Source organism: Tarenaya hassleriana, unplaced genomic scaffold, assembly GCF_000463585.1.
Source record: "Tarenaya hassleriana unplaced genomic scaffold, ASM46358v1 Cleome3, whole genome shotgun sequence".
Taxonomy (NCBI): Eukaryota; Viridiplantae; Streptophyta; class Magnoliopsida; order Brassicales; family Cleomaceae; genus Tarenaya; species Tarenaya hassleriana.
In genome coordinates, this window is record NW_010966177.1 from 6,668,745 (window position 1) to 6,686,485 (window position 17,741).

General features: G+C 38.4%; 3 protein-coding genes and 1 non-coding gene across 4 annotated transcripts; 1 reads left to right on the plus strand and 3 right to left on the minus strand.

Annotated features, from left to right (window-relative positions):
- Nucleotides 1-3: 3 nt before the first annotated feature.
- On the minus strand, nucleotides 4-4,657 carry LOC104819796 (splicing factor U2af large subunit A). The gene is made up of 13 exons (XM_010550042.2): nucleotides 4,439-4,657; nucleotides 3,603-3,886; nucleotides 3,392-3,499; nucleotides 3,119-3,198; nucleotides 2,421-2,497; nucleotides 2,300-2,347; nucleotides 2,153-2,212; nucleotides 2,006-2,066; nucleotides 1,813-1,925; nucleotides 1,182-1,628; nucleotides 908-1,049; nucleotides 527-594; nucleotides 4-315 (listed from the first exon to the last, which is right to left on the minus strand). Exons 1-13 carry the CDS (start codon nucleotides 4,562-4,564, stop codon nucleotides 178-180), a joined length of 1,752 nt encoding a protein of 583 aa, XP_010548344.1. The 5' UTR covers nucleotides 4,565-4,657; the 3' UTR covers nucleotides 4-177.
- On the plus strand, nucleotides 4,141-4,211 carry TRNAC-GCA. The gene has a single exon. It is a non-coding gene; the product is annotated as a tRNA-Cys (tRNA).
- A 168-nt stretch (nucleotides 4,658-4,825) lies between the features above and the next one.
- Nucleotides 4,826-9,046, minus strand: LOC104819797 (DNA-directed RNA polymerase III subunit RPC5). Its single transcript, XM_010550044.1, has 13 exons — nucleotides 8,549-9,046; nucleotides 8,375-8,443; nucleotides 8,160-8,267; nucleotides 7,995-8,063; nucleotides 7,739-7,855; nucleotides 7,500-7,547; nucleotides 7,101-7,201; nucleotides 6,919-6,990; nucleotides 6,734-6,785; nucleotides 5,892-6,502; nucleotides 5,587-5,799; nucleotides 5,386-5,506; nucleotides 4,826-5,175 (listed from the first exon to the last, which is right to left on the minus strand). The coding sequence occupies exons 1-13, from the start codon at nucleotides 8,930-8,932 to the stop codon at nucleotides 5,116-5,118; spliced, it is 2,025 nt and encodes a 674-aa protein (XP_010548346.1). The 5' UTR covers nucleotides 8,933-9,046; the 3' UTR covers nucleotides 4,826-5,115.
- Nucleotides 9,047-9,519: 473 nt separating this feature from the next.
- LOC104819798 (vicilin-like seed storage protein At2g18540) lies at nucleotides 9,520-12,279 on the minus strand. Its single transcript, XM_010550045.1, has 5 exons — nucleotides 11,953-12,279; nucleotides 11,584-11,768; nucleotides 11,417-11,497; nucleotides 10,988-11,314; nucleotides 9,520-10,865 (listed from the first exon to the last, which is right to left on the minus strand). Exons 1-5 carry the CDS (start codon nucleotides 12,272-12,274, stop codon nucleotides 9,645-9,647), a joined length of 2,136 nt encoding a protein of 711 aa, XP_010548347.1. The 5' UTR covers nucleotides 12,275-12,279; the 3' UTR covers nucleotides 9,520-9,644.
- Between the last annotated feature and the right edge of the window lie 5,462 nt (nucleotides 12,280-17,741).

A 17,741-nucleotide genomic window follows, 5' to 3' on the forward strand; every position in this document is an offset into this window, starting at 1 on the left:
ATATGGAGAGCAAGGGTTTTGAATCTTTGACAACAAAATTACAAGGCACCTTCTCATGTGGATCCTCCTGTCTCAACAGCAAAATAAAGGTGTCGATAAAAAGCAAAAGCACTTCACTAAGAGAGAAATGCCAGATCCATTCGGCTCCGGACAACTGAACTCTGGTTCTGTTTTTCATTAGGATTGATAATCACCTTGTTCGAACTTGTCTTCGGCATAAAACACAGCCACCACTTGGTTCCCACCGAACTTCCTCCCGTTCATCCCCGCTCTCGCCTTAGATGCTCCCTCTGTGTCCGCATACTCCAGAAAGACCTTCACATATATAATAACATCAATCGCTTCTCATATACTTTATTTAACAAAACATTCTCAAATCCTGATTCCCCCACATGATTTTTTATTTGGGTTTCTAATAATATTATCTCACTTGATCGAATTATACATCACAGCAAAAAAACCATGAGATCCCTTTTTTTGTTTAAAATGAAAGGGAAAAAAAAAGCATGCAGGTATGGTTACCAACCTTGCCTACGCCTGGTATTGGCTCGCCACTCGGACTGGGGCGAGGAATCACTACTTTGGTCAATGCACCTGTATGTTTTACAGTTAAAGTTTCGAATCCAACAGAAAAAATGAGGCAGAGATATTTCTTTCAAGAGAGGGAGCTTCAAGTGAAAATAGATAGGAGGTTATGGATGAAGGTCTCCTGTCTGTGTTAGGTTAGAAGGGGCTGATTCTTTATAGCAGAATCGTGGGACAACAAAAGGCTGTAAAACAGACACATTCAACCAAGAAAAACAGAGATAGATAAATATGCTTCTAATCTTATCTTGACAACATAACAAAAGTGAAGTAGCCAAAAAAAAAAGGTGAGCTTTGGTTCTAATGCCAAAGATTTTCTTACCAAACTTTCCACCTTCTTGTCTCATGTCTTCCATTATATCTTCATACTCCTCGTCATCCCTAAGCTCATCCTCAGCAACAACCTGCGTCAGGCACACGACTTTGGTGGGTGCAGTGGCAGTGCCTGGTTGTAACATCATCCTCTGAAAAAAAAAACACCATCATTTTGACTGATGATCAGTTCATTAATAAGAGTTCAACAGAAAAAGCATCAGTCTTTCATTTCCCCCAAACAACAGAAAAGGGAAATCAAGATATTAAAAAAAAAGTTTGACCTGCAAAGCAATCTGCTGCTGTGCATGTAACAATACACTCTCCTGTTCAGGTTTTGGTTGCATTGTTCCCTGGTTAGCGCGTCTCACGGTAAGAGTTTTATCTCCCATTTTAATTCCATTGAGGGCTGCACAAGCAATGTCTGTAACAGAGGTATCTTGGTACACGCAAAAGGCATATCCTTTCGAGTTTCCGGTTTCCCTGTCTTTCACAAGGTCAAAGCCCTTCAGGGCTCCAAATGACTCCAACAATTCCCTGACTTGGGCCTCGGTAAAATAATAGGGAAGCCCACCGACAAAGATTCGGTCTGGACCCTCGAGCAAACCGGTAGAGCCTGGAGTCAGACCAACAGCAGCCAAGTTTAGATTCGGACTGGGCTGGCTCGGACCAAGAGTTGCGGCTAGAGACGGGTTATAGTCACTAGGTCTCCTCACCTTCACTGGAGCTCCCTGTAGATGAAAACTAATATTGTTAACGAGCCTATGTAATTTCAACCCTCATAGATACAGTCTAGCCCTTCTCCAATGATTAGAAGCATATTTATTTCACCCAGCTACATAACCCGAATACCAATGAAACAGCAAACTTATAGTTTAACCAGCTATAAGTACCATGGCAGCACATAAGACATACCTCGAATATAATCCCATCCAAAGCCATTGCATTACTTGCCTCTTCGACAGATCGCATCTCCACAAAAGCAAACTTCTTCTCATGGTTTATGTACACATTGACAACAGCATCACCTGTGAGCATTGATTAAACAAAAATTTCAACAAGCCTCTCAAAAAGGAACCCGGTCAACATTTGCAGTTGAATCACATACCAGGGCCAGCAGTGTTTCCACCAATCGCTGCCATAACCTGGCTAAAATACGTTGCAACGGACTGCAATACAGGAAGATAAAACAGCGTGAGCATCAAATGCAAGAACAAGTTTCAGGAAACGAAAAGATGATAAGTGAATAGTAAACCTGTTCATTGGCTGATGGGGAAAGCCCACCAACATATACTCTGCGAGCATGTCTAGTAGCCTGAAGATATACACCAAATGAATAAGTGGTTGATATGGACAACTCATTAAAGAATTTCACATACGCTTTCGTAAAGTTTTCCCCAACCTGCTGCGTCATAGCCTGCACTGGCATCATAGGAAGTGCACCAAATGGCTGCATGACATAGAAGAAAGGAAAATTAGTTAAGGAAAGACAGATCAATTCTATCAAGGTAAAGAGCACAGACCTGTCCTGTTGTTAAGGGGAACATGTTTGGAAACATTCCGCTCCCAGGAATAGCAGGGTTTGCAACAGGAACTTGACCTACACAAAGAAAACATGGTAATACACCGTTACAACTATGTGCAGAGCCTCTCTTTATTATTTTTGAATTGAGAAGACCCAGGTCACCCTACCTGGAAAATCATCAGTGGTATCCAGAGGTTTTAGTATATAGGGTAATAAAAAGTGAGGCAAGACTATATAGAAATTCTCAGAAAACATTTGCAAGACCACAAATCCAGTGATATGTACTGGTTGAGGATGTGCAATACCCATAAAACCACTGTAGGATTTCTTCCTTGTACAAAAATCTAGAAGGACCATCTCACACCGACTGTCATCATCAGAGAGGGACTAGAAACCCAACATCGCCTTCTCAAAACTCAAAAGAAAGCAAGCAAGCAAACAAAACACCAAGAACACAAAGATGACCAAAAAGCTCTCAGTCCAGTATTATATATCCCGGGTCTTGTATACAGCTCTCAGTTTATGTCATAAGCAGACAACTCCTGATTACATCTTATAAAGCTGCCAAGGCAAATACAAGAGAAACCAGGACTTACCAAAACAAGTACATGAACTGGGCATGAATTCTACACTAAACCAACATATTCCAATAAGAGGGTACTAAAATGCAAAAGAAGGGATTGGAGGTACATCTACCTGTGACGGCAGTACCAATAGTACCAGCAGCTAACATTGCAGAAGCAGGAGGTGCCATATCGAATCCACTGACCCGTTTGCTGCAAGCAAATAGATGGCATAAAAAACACACTTAATAACCTTAGAACAGCATTAAATTAAACTATTAAAGAGAGATGGAGCTGGAACAAACAAACAAACATCTTTTCATGGTTTGGTAGCTCACTTTCATAACCATATCATATCCACTCTTGAAATACTAACAGGTAGTTCCCGGCAAGAAAATTAAACTACCTCTTTGATGGTGATCGTGACCTTGATTTCCGATCAGATCTATCCTTTGAACGAGACCTAGACCGGCGGCGACATCTATCTCCCCTATCCTTCTCGTGATCTCTACGCCTGAAAAGCAAAATGCCAAATTAGTATCTTCTTCTAAAAGATATAAGAACCACTGAACTGGTTCCGTTTGAAGCATAAAATGAAATGTCTTTGGAGAAGTCACCTGTCATAATCACGGCTTCTACGGTAGTCATCATCATCTCTATCCCTGCCACGTTCTCTTCTATCACTGCGTTCCCTACTATGATCCCTGTGACGACTTCTGGAATGACGATCCCGTTCTTTGTCCCTGTCCTTTTCTCTCTCCGAACCCTTTTCTCTGCTTTTCTCTCCCTCTCTGTCCTTGTCCCTGTCCCTGTTACGATCCCGGTCCCTCTCTCTGTCCTTATCTCGCCCCTTCTCCCTTTCTTTTTCTCTACTTCTGGAAGATTCTTTTTCGAAATCGCGCTGCAGAAGGAAAGCAACTCATTGTTACATTCGAAGAAACAGGAATAATTATCCAGTAGATGCATGATGAAACTAAACCTGAAGGCCCCTACCCTATATACATCAACCATTCCACAGCAGACTGGCTTTCCGACTAGCATAAAACCAAAAGCACTCAAACCAACATCGATCCGAAAACACACTGACTATAGATTCCAGTAACTTAAACTTCATCCACCTAATATTTAAAATTGCCCTAAAACAACAATCGTTTAGGCTGCATGGCCGAGTGGTAAGGCGGGGGACTGCAAATCCTTTTTCCCCAGTTCAAATCCGGGTGTCGCCTCAACAAAAGACTCGGAATCCCCTACTCTCGGAATCCCCTACTCGCAAAAACAAACGGACACCCAATCTTGAGTGAAAGAGATACCATCGCGCAGTAAATCAACAAAGCCCAAAGTTCCCGCCTAGTTAAACAAGCACGACCACCCAAAAAGCCCTAGTTAAAACCCAACTACACGTTTTCGCACAGAAACATAACTATGAATGTTCCAAGAATAATATCGCATATACCTGAGATTTGGAGTCTCTATAGTCCTCAGCCGCGCCGCCGTCGTGCAGAGGAGGAGAATAGCCCCCGCCGAAGAGATCTTCGACGGCGGTCCCGTTGCCATCGTGTCCTCCTCCGTTGTCAATCATCTCTCTCGCTGCAACAATCTCTCTCTCCCCGGAGCTTCTAATGAGATATTTTCGACCTCTGGGAACTTTGCTCGATGTGGAAAAAAACTCTAGGGCAGCTTTGATTTGACGGCTCGATAGACACGAACCGGGGTATTATCGAAAATTGACTACATAATTCCCTGCTCGACCAGACGGTTCGGTTCGGTTAACCGGTAACCATGGCAAAAACTCAAGTTTCAAAGGGACAATCACATTCAAACCGGAAACTGAAATCCCAAAGATGCTAAACCGAATTTGGTTGAGATCATTGCTAGCTCGTGTAATTGTATTACAAAAACATTGAAAAGAAAATCATAGGACAATTTCGTCATATACTCCGAACCAAGCCGAAGATGCTTTCTCGAATGTACGGACACGGCCCGGAAAAAAATGTCGGAGGTCTCATGAATGGTACGGTACGGAGAACCAAAAACATCCTTAAAGACAGAATCTGATTCTTACACAAGCAAAATCCCCATCTCAATGTTTCATCTATTATGTACTGACGTGTCTGATCCACGTCAGCAATCTCACCTCGCAGTTTGTATACCCCAGGTACTGTTGTTGGATTCACAAATGTCATTCATCACCTGTAAAAGTGTAATGCCCACACGAGTTATGTTACTCGTAAATGTCACAATACTAACATATATACGCGCCCCCCTTTTGTATAATCAATATGCTTGACCAAAAACATGTCATGTACCCTCTTCCTTTTCTCAAGGGTTATCCGAAGAATGGACGTAAAATTCGTATATAAAAAAAAAGCTCGAAAACGATTATTAGAACAAAACACAAACCTTTTTATACTCGTTGTCTGTCAAGTCCCGGCCAAGTACCCGCAGGCAAGCCACCTTAACATGATCCTTCTTAATCCTCGCACCAGGTCCCAATCCGCAAAATAGATCGATCACCACTTTCCTGAAGAAAGGGGCATGAGACAGAATTAGAATATAATGAAAAAACGTAGAAAAGAACGTTATTTGGGTAAAAAATGTTACCTTAAAGGATCATATTCTGGATGGTCGTGTGACGACTTCAATACGTAAGAGCCATGAATGTTCACAGCCACTTCACTTATAACTTCTTCCAGCTCTTCTGTAGGAGCATCAGCACCAAATGCTGCATTCCTTGCCATATTGGTATCTGTCGCCTTTGGATTATTTGCCTTGGACACAGCCAGTTCCCTAAGCCCTTGGCATATCATTTGGAAGCTAAAAAAGAAACATACGATATGATTCCAATTACCCAAATCCAACATTAAAGATCCGATCCTTGATTATGATAACGAAATCCCGGATCTTACCTGCAAACTTTGTGAGTTTGGAATACCTCTTTCAAGGCCTTTGGTAAAGCCCTCCGAGTTTCCTCCGACATTGTCCTTCGAACACGAGGCGCAGGTGGATTTCTCGTTGGACCTTTCTCAGAGTGCACAGCCGTCTGCGTATTAACAGTCGGGATAGGTTTTGCGCTGATATTTCTCCTGCCATCTGTTTTACCTTTCGCCCCTTGGATCAGTGGCATAATCTTATCTTCGATCGATTTCCACACCACTTCTTGCTTCTTAACGATATCCGGGTAGCGTTTTATGAAGGATGTATCGGTAGCCTCCTTGAACTTCCAGTCGGACAGAAGAGATCTATCTTTGGCAAGAGTTTTTAATAACTCTTTCACCCTTTCTTTATTTCGACCAGCAGCATCAACTTGCGAGTACTTGATAGTTGTATCCTTGCTGAACAATGTCAGGACGTAATCCCTGGCACCTGCCATGGGGCCATCTAGGTTTAGTAACCTAGTTCTCGGGGTCCACCATCCTTGAACTAACAAGGCATGTTGTTGGAGGACTCCCAAGACATCTTCATCCGAGTGATCCGGGGCATAATGCTTAAGAACACTATACCGAAGTAGTGGAGACCCCTGGGATGATGAAAAAAGTTTGGGATCCATTAGTCAGATGAGTTAAGCTAAGATTTTTATGTTTCAATTTCTCTCCAACAACATGTAAGCAGGATTTAGATTTCAAACTCATTGGCCCATGAAATTTTGATGTAATTATGTAAAAAATAAACAAGAACATGAAACAAAATGCAAGTACACACAAAAAAACTTGTCCAATAGGAACGCAATGCCATTTAATCAGCCACCAACCTCGCAGAGCAATTGTTTTACACGTTCTTCCAGTGACATAGAGAGGAGGTCCCTGAAAGTAAACAGTTATATAATCTAAAAAAGTAGGAAGGGTACTTTTTAAAACAATGACACATTACAAGAGACTATAGATCAATGACGCGTGAAAATGGAAATCCCAGGACAGAAAACAAGAAAAATTGTACCTCCGTGATTGACTGTTGGATTTAGAACTTCTGCTGCTTCCTCCAGGACACAGCGAGTCGATATAATCGTCCCTTTAAAAAACAAAATTCCAAAGAGCAATCAGAAGAGGTCTAAAGGTAGCCGAGTCAGTTCTTTTCAAAATAGTGTCAGGAAGAACTTTGTAACAGGAACGATATCATACGGGCTCATATTGAAGTCTATTGAAGATCTCTCCTTTGTTATCATTCCCTGAAGGTATCTTGAAGAAAATTCGCTATGAAGATACTTGTGTGTAACCCAGCTCTAAGAAAGAAGAAAATCAGCAACATAAGTACACACCAGTCATCCACCATGCAGTCAGGAGAGAAGAAAGGACCACATAAACAAGAGATGTTTATTTTTTTGCTGTACTAATGAAGATAAGGTGATGAAACTTTCTGTCTTTGATTAAAAGAGGACTACAAAGAGGGAGCAAAATTGAGAGCTAAGTTCACAACTCACGGACTACCTTCTGTTTTATCAGATGATGAAGCAAAACTAAAAGCTGAAAGTGACAATAACAAACAATGAAACAAGAATTAAACGAAATCAATTCTCATACCACTTCAGGAACTGTTTTCTCCTCTGCTGAAGACTGCATTCCCTTGTTCTGCCAGGAACGAAATGGAATAAAGACTCAAGATTGAAACCATACCAAAGGTGTGGCCCACAACCGGACTTGATTGAACTTCAGAGTTTATAGGAGGACAAGAGAGGACGTAATCGCTAATTTGTCGAATAGAAAACAAATCTAGACGATAACCATTTAATTCTTGGAAACTTTTAGGTTCTGAGCTGTACCATCCTTTTTGATGTCCCGACAGATTCTTCAGCAGTTTGTTTCTTTTTGCCCGTGGACGATAGACACCCTATGCATGGCCGGAGCTGAGCAACGGCATGAACAGGATTCAAGTGTAACTGCATGTCAAGGAATCTGAACCCATTAAAAAAGTTAAAAACACAGCAGCTGATCTGGGCATGTCCAAGAATTTCCCACTGTAGTGCTTCAATAATCAAAACGAGGAAGGATTAAGGAAAGAAGATTTGTTACAAGTACCTCATCACCAATAAGAACTCCAACAGCATAATTCAAGGCAGGAGGCGGCCTCCATGTGGTTCCCAAAGTCTAACAATATCCAACAGACAAGATTGAACTTCTATCAAGGAATCAAAATCGCTCCAAGAAATTCAACTTGAATCAAGTTTGAAACGAAAAGCTAACCTGCTTGGACATGTTAAGCTTGCTCCCGAAATCCTTGTCGTAATTCTCGGAGTGGACATCGATAGACAAATCAATTTCGACTTCACAAGTAGAGGGTTTTACCCTCACCTAATGATTTATAAACAGACAGAACAACTAACAGCTCAATGCCGATGAAACCAAGAGAAATTACGGAGAAATCCAACTCGGCAGAGGCAATGAATCAATACACCAACCTCCTCGCATCGCTCATTCAAGTCATACGCACGCCAGGAGGGTCTGAGGGGAAATTGTATAACGTACAGCTGAAATTGCCGACAAACAGGCATCAAACAAAGCTCTAACTATGGTAACTGCAGTAAGAATGACAATATTCTTCCACAATCAAACCCAATGATACGCATACTGACCTTAGTGTCGGAATCAATGCCAGGGTTGAAGAAAACGTCGATTTCACGAACAACCGCGTCTTGTTCTTCTTCCTCTTCCACCGATATCTGCTGTTCGTGGCGATCTTCATTAATGGGCTCAGCTTCCATCGACTCAGATTCCTTGTCCACTTTAGAATCAATCTCCATTTTAACGGCGCCGTCGTATACCGGCGGCGGTTCAACCTTCGCCGGCGGAGCATCCGCAGGAGTATCGACGTGCGACGGCTTCGGCTCCGCCTTCACAGCGGTTTCTTGCTTCGGTTCTGATTTAGGTTTCGGTTTGGGCTTACCGGCGCGACCCGGCGCGAATTTCCGGGGTCGAGCAGAAACTTCTCTCGTTCCTTCTAGTTCATCAAGGTCCATGATTCTTCCAACTCCACCGCTTTCACACGCACGAGAGTATTATCTCCGCCGGAGAAATCGACGTCGAACGGCGACCCTGCGGCGGAATCACCGGAACTGTTAATACTGACGATGGCGGCGGTAATCTTTAAAAACGATCGGCGGAGCACCTGTATTTATATCCCTTGAGAAAACCATTCTTAAGATCTATGGGCTTATGAGTTAGGCCCATTTTCGGCCCATATCTAATGTACGTTATGTACTACGTTTTCGGAACTCCCTTTTTAATTTTCAACACGTGTTCTATTTTATATATATATATATATATATGGTCTATATTTGAAAATAACACAAATGAAAACTTTCCTCAATATATAATCATCATCTAAACTTAACTTATATATATTCTATTCTATATTTGAACTAACAGAAATGAACGTTTTCCTCAATGTATAATCGGAATTGTTCTCAAATAATTAAATCACCTAAATTCAATAAGATTTGTTTTCTTTTGAATGCGTTATGATTAAATATACTAACCTCATAATACTTTATGCACAAAATATTTTATTATTTTATATTGTATCATATGAGCTGGCACACATTTATAGACAAATTCTCAAGATGATGAACTCTCCATTATTTTCTTACATTGACCCACCGAAATGAAAAAAAAAAAAAAAACCCTTAAATTAAACAACATTTTCAGCATATTACGTCTCCAGACATTCTTTTATGGATTTTGCTCCTCCATCGGAGACGGTTTTGGCTCTCTCTCCGCCGCCGCCTCTTCTTTCCGACGCTTCTCTTCTTCTTCTTCTTGTCTTCTTTGTCTCTCTGCTTCTTCCTGTCCTTGTCTTTGTCTCTCTGCTTCTTCTCTTTCCTTTCTCTGTCTCTCTGCTTCCTCCCTCTTAGCTGCCTCCTCTTCACGTTTTCTCTCTTCTTCTTGCTTTCTTTGTCTTTCTTCTTCTTCCTGTTCTCGTCTTTGCCTCTCTGCTGCTTCTTGTTCTTGTCTTCGTTGCCTTTCTGCTTCTTCCTGTTCTTGTCTCTCTCGTTCCTCTCTCTTAGCTGCCTCCTCCTCTCGTTTTCTCTCTTCTTCCTGTTGTCTTCTTCGTCTCTCCGCTTCTTCTTGTTCTTGTCTCTGTCTCTCTGCTTCTTCTCTCTCCTTTTTCTGTCTCTCTTCTTCCTCCCTTTTAGCTGCCTCTTCCTCCCGTTTTCTCTCTTCTTCCCTCCTCTCTCTCTCCATCTCTTCTTGTCTTCGTCTCTCTTCTTCTTCCCTTTCCTTTCTCTCTCTCTCCTCCTCCCTTCGTTTCATCTCTTCTTCCTCTCTCCTCTCTCGCTCAGCTTCTTCCTGTTGCCGCCGCTTTTCTTCTTCCTCCCTCCTCTTCCGTTCCGCTTCTTCTCTCTCCTTTCTCTGCCTCTCTTCCTCTCTCTTCCTCGCCTCTTCTTCCTCTCTCCTTCTCGCCGCTTCTTCTTCTTTCTCCCTCTTCTTCCTTTCCTCTTCTTCCTTCTCCCTCTGAATCTCCTCTTTCAGCTTCACGAGCTCTTCCTCCGCGCATGACGTACACTCCAACATCACCCCATCCTCCTGGCCACCCAAAAGACGATCAACCGTGACATTACTCACGTTCAACGCTACCGCCATTATCTCTCTCTTCAGAACCTGTAAAACCGAGCTCTTCCCAGCTAAGAACCGAGGATAGTTCCTCCTCGCCGACGTGCTGAACCCCACGAACACAAACGAGCCGTTGTTGAATGACATCTGAGCCATCGGATGAAACCTAGGCACTGCAAAAACGTCTCCTTCCCCGACCATGAACCTCCCGCCGCTCTTGCACTTGCTCTGTTTCATCATCTCGTTGCTCGAGCTCACCACCCGGATCATCCCTTCTCCTCGCAACACGATCGATATCTCGCATGCCCTCGGATTCCAATGCGGTCCCACCATCGATCCCTTCAGAACGAGAGACAGTGTATCATATCATTTCATATATGACGATTTGTCGAGAAAATGAGGTTTTATAAACACCCTTTTGAAGTGGTGTGAAAATCTAAAATGGCGTATAAAGTACAAACCTTTGTTAGGTTAACCATGAAAACTCCGACACTAGATCCCTTCAGTGCGTGTAAATCCTTCTTGCTAACAGTGATGCTCCGACCGTTGCAGTTCTCAAAGTCTGGATCTTCTTCGAAGACATTGTATGTTCTTGTCTTCTTCTTCTTAACCCTACTGTTTATTATCAATTCATCGCTATCCTCTTCCCTGACGAAGATTCTCAGGAAACGTGATTGGATTTGCCACAAGAACTCGTCTGATCCATGAGTTATGTTCTTCGGCATACCGTGTACGATCAATGGCGGCTTTGTCGCGTTCCTTATCGTCCCGATAACCTCTTCAGGAACCTTCCACACATCGTAAAAATCATTCAAATGCATGGCATGTTGAAGTGTAATTAGTGAACAGATTCAGATTATGATTCGTGTCCGAAGAAAGCATATATATACCGCAAAAGCTGACCGGAGAGTTCTCTCGTCAAAGCCAAGAAGAAGCTCTCTAATACTTGAATACGGCCCGAGACATGGATCCTGACATTATCCAAGAATTCACCATGAAAACAACAAAAAGAGCGACAAAATCTGACGACAGACAAACGCGAAAGATTATATCTTACGTATATGTAATCATCCTCACTAGTGTCGGAGAAGATTGCGTAAACCCTAAGTTTCTCTCTAATTTCCCTCTCCAGGTTGCTCCGTACGTAGAAAACCGTACCGGGACGTAGCCTGTAAACGTCTCCTCGTCTTATTTCGATCCTCGTCTCCTTGTCTTCGTCGACCCAAGTGAGAACTCCACTTCCTTTATGATCCCAACACAACAATTATATAGCCTTCAATTAATTTGTATATTTTTAAGCTGGAAACTAACTTATAATCCCAAATGGGTTTTAAGCAGTGGATGTATACATGCATGCACGATGATAAGACACGACATTAAACACATGCAGGAGTTCATAGAGTTTCGGACATTAATAGGGATGTACCTGTGTGTACGAAGAACACCATGTCGGAGTGAAGAAGAAGAGGAAGCAAGAGAGAATTAGGCTCCAACGTTATGAAATGTATAGAGTGGGTCCCTCTGATTCCGCAACCGTCGCTGATCTCAACGGCCGAGATTTCTCCGAACTCCGTCTCGACGATCCTCGTCCGTTGATCTTTCCTCACCACCGGTAACCCACATGCCACGGCGTCGTTTTGGACGGAGGCCTCGGAGGAAATCAAGAGCGTGAGGAGGAGGAGAACCGACAGTGGCAGAATCGTAAATTTCTTCATCTTTTGAGCTCTGTGTTTCGTTCTATTAGGCATAGCGTATGAAATGATGAGATAATATCATAGAGGGAGGATGGACCATAGTCATGTCCACGTGTCGTGAAGGGTAGACACGTGCATGGTGTTGTTTACACGTGGCAAATCCTTTGTTGACGGATTGGACCTGTAAGGCTTATATTACAAGACCGGGTTATGAGATCGAGGTGACATTATTTTATGTTTCATTCCCATTGGGAATGTACGAAAACTTGACATGCATAAAAATGTCACAATTTAATTTACACGGGGCCTGACATAATACGTGTATGGATCCTACTATATAAATGCACATATATTTGCTAAATAATTTGGGAAAAATCCCATACGTCGACATCCATCAGGGTGTTACAGATTACAACTTTGAAGTTCATCTAATATGGGCCGGGCCATATAATTCAAGATTTGGGCTATCCTCCAGGGCCTTATGAAAAACTATATCCATTTCTATTTTATTTTATATTAATTTCGTGCTATTTCGATTTCTTTTTAAATTTATTCCAAATTCGATTTCTGTTTCAGAAAAAAAATATTTTATTTTAGTTTCAATTAATTTATTATATAAAAAGTGGATATCACTTTAAACATGTTTATCGAAAGTTATAATATTTCTTTTAGATTTTTTGCAAAATGCAATTTTCTATCATCTTTTATCACTTTTATTTAGAGTAGGGGTGGGCATAATATTTGAAAAAACCGAACCGATCCGTTATTTGATTCGTATTCGAACCGAAAATTCGATCCGTAATTTACGGATCGGATACGGATATTGATTTCAAAATATTTGTCGGATACGGATCGGATACGGATATTAAAATAGAATTATCCGATCCGATCCGTATTTTTTAGTAATATTAATAATATTTGATTAATTTGGTAATTATTTTATATATTGGGGTAACTTTGTAAAAAATAAAAATATGTTAGGGTTATTATTGTGTTATCATTCTTCTACTCCATTTGGCCGTCGTCCGTCCCTCTCACCTCTCTCTCTCTCTTAAACTCTGGCATTTGAGTTTGTTCATCTGAGTTTCGTATTTATGTTCATTTGTCTTCTAAGCAAACTATGCACCATTGTTTTATTTTGTAAGCAAATTTCTTTATCTCAAGTTTCTATATTTTTCCAAATCTGGAAATTTCTTTATAGATTTCTAACATTTTGAGTTAGAGAATTTGAATAATCTGCAGTTTTGGTTTGAAGATTTTTTACTCTGATGAGTATAGAAAAATCTGCAGTTTTTTATCGGTTTAAAATTATTCATCGAATTATTTTTCTTCGAAAATTTTGTTATTTTTCAAAAGGATTGTTTTTCACCGGATTGTATTCGATTCTTTTTTATTTTATTTGCATTTTTGATTTTTTTTTTTATAATGTTTGTATTATTTTTTATATCGGATACGGATATTCGCAAATATCCGCAATTATTACGGATATCCGAAATTACGAATATCCGAAAATTACGGTTCGGATACGGATACGGATATCTCAAAAATTCCGGATATCCGATCCGTGCCCACCCCTATTTTAGAGTATTCAGCCAACTCAATTATACGTATAAAATGCACTGTGAATTGTCCAAGGCTGTGAAATACATGGGAAGTTTTCGTGTTAAATTCCATAATAAATTTTAGCATTTTTTTCTTTTAATTATTTTATATATTCCACGTGTAATTTACTGATATTCAATTAAAAAAATATTTTTTAAGAGGGAAATAATGTAGGCATGAGGTTTGACTCCATGCAGAAAAATTCCGAACCAAGTTGACAACCTGATTATGTTGGCTCATGTCAATAGCACAAGTTGGGAGGAACAATATTAGGAGAATATCTCATAACCATTGGCTATGATATGATTACTACTATACATCACATTATAATATATATATATATATATATATCCCACCTTATCATATGTTATATGGTCCTCAACAGTCCACATATATATATATACAGCCGGCTCCTAATAGTGTAACCAAGGCTCAACTATATAACAAAAACACTATTTTTTTCATGCGTTTCATCCTATTATAAAAATTATTATTGTAACATTTTATTTTGTAAAACATGGTATTATATATCTAAAATATAATATCGGGTTTAAATCAAGAGAACTATTTCCTCTTTAAGATATGATTATCAACCCATTGTAACAATATATATATATATATATAAGACAATGGAAATGAAATGAATACGCACGTCATCATCTGTAATAATACTATAAAAAAGATTTATCGTCCTCTTGATTAGATGCATAAATTCGTATCCAAAGTTAGTCACAATCTAATCATACTATTATATGTCATAAAATATTTTAATTTTCCAAAAAAAATCAGACGTGATAATTGAACACTAAATTATTCGAAACATTATTTCCTATAATAATATCGAAAGGGACTAATTGAAAAAAAAAAAGGTAAAAAAGTAAAATATTCTCTCGGAGGATAAAATACCGAACGTATCCCCAATGGAAGAAAAGCTCGTAGTGACTACTCATCCATCCATTACTTTCTATGGTCTTACGGGACAGAAGATCCCCTCTTCCTACTGCGTTTCCCTTTTTTCCTTCTTTTCCAAGTTTCATATTATATCTCAAATTATTGAATTATTGATATCGAATGTTATAAAAAAAATATATATCATGATACAACATTACATATATATATAGGGGAGAGGTGAAAAAGGGGATGGTCCGACCCAACTCAGTTAGTCTGTCCCGATTTTAGATTTTTTGAACGAAACTTGATTCGCCCCATTTTTGGGAGAAACAAAACTTACTTGACTAAATGCGTTTCACCTTAAATCATGAACCAAACGAATTGACTCATCAGTCAAATATCTTATTAAAAAATAAAAGTTATATGCTAAAAATATTATAAAAATATTAAAAGATAAAAAAATAAATAAACAAAACAAGTCAAATATCTATTAAAAATATAAAATTATTTTTAATTTTTTTTTTTATAAAAAATTCTGACTCGTGGACCAGTTTTTGATTCATCGAGATGGCTCGACTCATAGCAAGTTGCTCATTCGAACTATTTTTTTTGCTCAAATTTTCTGAACTCGACTAAAAAAAAATAAAGGATGATTTGCGAGTCGACTCGAAAAAAAAAAACATAGGATGGTTTGCGAGTCGACTCGTGAGTCTAACCTATTTTGGCACACCAAAAAACATATAATTTTTACTTTTATAAATACGTGATATAGAAACCTAGACTAAATAGTGATTTTCTTGTTTGAAATATTTCTATATGATGAAAAGATTGGAGAATAATATATTTATCCTATATAAACAAGTGACATAATTTTTGATAATTTTATATTTTAATATATAAAAAAATTTGAAAGAAAAAAATATGATGGTTAGAACAAGTCTAAAGGAATACCATCATATGTTTTTTCTTCTTCTGAAGTTTAACGATAAAAACTTCGAATACACAACGTACATTGATCCACCGCATGAATATATAGATCAATGCTGATCATTCTGCATCAATCATTACTTACTGATTAATTGCGACTGATCTCGTTGCTTTTTTTTATTTTATATTAACGTTATAATACATCCAAAATCAAATCTTTTGGCTATCTTTGTAATGCATATCACCTTTCTTATATATATATATATATATATCTGCCATGCCCTTTGGGAGTGGGGATTTATTTAATGGAGACAATCTTTTTTGTACATAAAACAATAGAATCTTCTCTCTCTCCAAACCCTGCTTTGCTTTTGTGTGCTTCAAGCTTCTCTCTTTTCTCTGCTTCATCGATCGTCTGTGTGCTTATATCTTCCTTACCACCTAAGTATTTGACTTTCCTACCCAACTCCATGTTTATATATATATATATAATATGATTCATAAATATAAAGTCATATGTATCTGAAATATCGATCGATCCATTCTATAACCTTAATTTCGATCCAAATAATTTGGTTTGGGAGAGTAAGTTATCGTTAGAAACTTAGAACCATCAAGTGTAAGATTTGATTTCGGTCGAATACATACGTAAATATACTAGGTTCCGTTTCTCATGCATTTTTTTATATAAAAAAATAAATAACGAAAAAAAACACACGTACTTTTAATATCCATCTAAACACATGCAGTATAATGACCATAATTTTGAACCATAAAATATATATTATAAACTGTACACCTTATTATATATATATATATATATATAAATGTTTGTATATATATATTAATGTATCATTGTTTAGTCAATTTCCTCATCCTAAATTTTTTTTAGAGACGATCATCTGACTAATTGGACATATTAAATTTCATTTGATCATGTTTTATTTAGATCTATTCATTAGCTGATGTAATATTTTATACAGATTCGAAATTTGAACTTATAAATCCCCAATACAGAAGAAGGAAGAAAGAAAAGTTTGGAAACGGCATATTTTCCGTAATAAGAACCCAACATGAAGAAAATTTGGCAAGTAAAATAAGACTTGGGAATATATATATAAAAGACATGATTGATTGACGGGTCGTATAAATATCTATCACGTGTGTATAAAATTACTTTTTTTTCTACCTAATAATCTTTTTTATTTATATTCATCTGTGATTACCGTTTAATATTGAAAGATTTCATCAAAAAAATATTGAAAGATCCATTTTACCAATTATCCAAAATATTGGAATACGGATGAAAAACAAATTTTAAATGGAGAAAAAGAGTGAATTTGAAATTTGATTAGATATAATTTTTTTTTAAAAATACATTAATTTGATTGGATTTGAATAGAATTGTATCCCAAATTTTTTAACGCTTGTTTTTAAATATAATTATTTGTAATTCGAAATGAAATAAAAAAAATATGTATAATTTTTGTTAACAAAAAAGCAAAACCAACAACTTAAAAAATGTGATGCGCCCGATCTTAATTCGATATAATGTTGTTAATTCTTTCAATTCAAGTATAATTGGATATAGAATTGCACATTTTATTATTACTGATTAAACTCTCTCTCTCTCTCTCTCTCTCTCTCTGGATTTGCATAAATATTTCGAGAATTAGGATATTCATTGGATCCCATGTTTGCAGGAAGCGTTCACACGATCGACCGAATTAACAAACTTAATTTAAAGTGAAAGTTGCGATCAGCCTAATTAATAACAAAAAGCCACCACCGAAATTAACTTTTTTTTAATTCTGTTTATATATATATATATATACACCCCCCCCCCCCCCCAAGCCCTATTTATTTCTCTCCCGTAACAATCATTCCAAAAATGCTTACTTTAAGGGGGGAATTGCAAAAGGGCGGATGAGTGGACACCACTCTATCGATAAGGTGGAACGTTACACGACCCGAATTTTCTAATAAAGGAAAACTTTTTTTGATAAATATTTTAAACTTTTGTTCTACCATGCAATTTAAATAAATAAAATTTCAATAAGACCAGTTAAACCTCTTTCCCACGATGATACTACAAAATCAT

What these genes read in the sequence shown, in the direction of transcription:
- LOC104819798 (XM_010550045.1), bottom strand. Translation starts at nt 12,274, where the DNA reads ATGCCTAATAGAACGAAACACAGAGCTCAAAAGATGAAGAAATTTACG. An exon ending in GTGAGGATGATTACATATAC is followed by an intron (nt 11,498 to 11,583) that starts GTAAGATATAAT and finishes GGATAATGTCAG; the next exon opens with GATCCATGTCTCGGGCCGTA. An exon ending in CTCTCCGGTCAGCTTTTGCG is followed by an intron (nt 11,315 to 11,416) that starts GTATATATATGC and finishes GATGTGTGGAAG; the next exon opens with GTTCCTGAAGAGGTTATCGG.
- LOC104819797 (XM_010550044.1), bottom strand. Translation starts at nt 8,932, where the DNA reads ATGGACCTTGATGAACTAGAAGGAACGAGAGAAGTTTCTGCTCGACCC. An exon ending in ATAGACTTCAATATGAGCCC is followed by an intron (nt 6,991 to 7,100) that starts GTATGATATCGT and finishes TGTTTTTTAAAG; the next exon opens with GGACGATTATATCGACTCGC. An exon ending in TCCAACAGTCAATCACGGAG is followed by an intron (nt 6,786 to 6,918) that starts GTACAATTTTTC and finishes GTTTACTTTCAG; the next exon opens with GGACCTCCTCTCTATGTCAC.
- LOC104819796 (XM_010550042.2), bottom strand. Translation starts at nt 4,564, where the DNA reads ATGATTGACAACGGAGGAGGACACGATGGCAACGGGACCGCCGTCGAA. An exon ending in TGCAGGCTATGACGCAGCAG is followed by an intron (nt 2,213 to 2,299) that starts GTTGGGGAAAAC and finishes GTATATCTTCAG; the next exon opens with GCTACTAGACATGCTCGCAG. An exon ending in TGGATGGGATTATATTCGAG is followed by an intron (nt 1,629 to 1,812) that starts GTATGTCTTATG and finishes TTTCATCTACAG; the next exon opens with GGAGCTCCAGTGAAGGTGAG.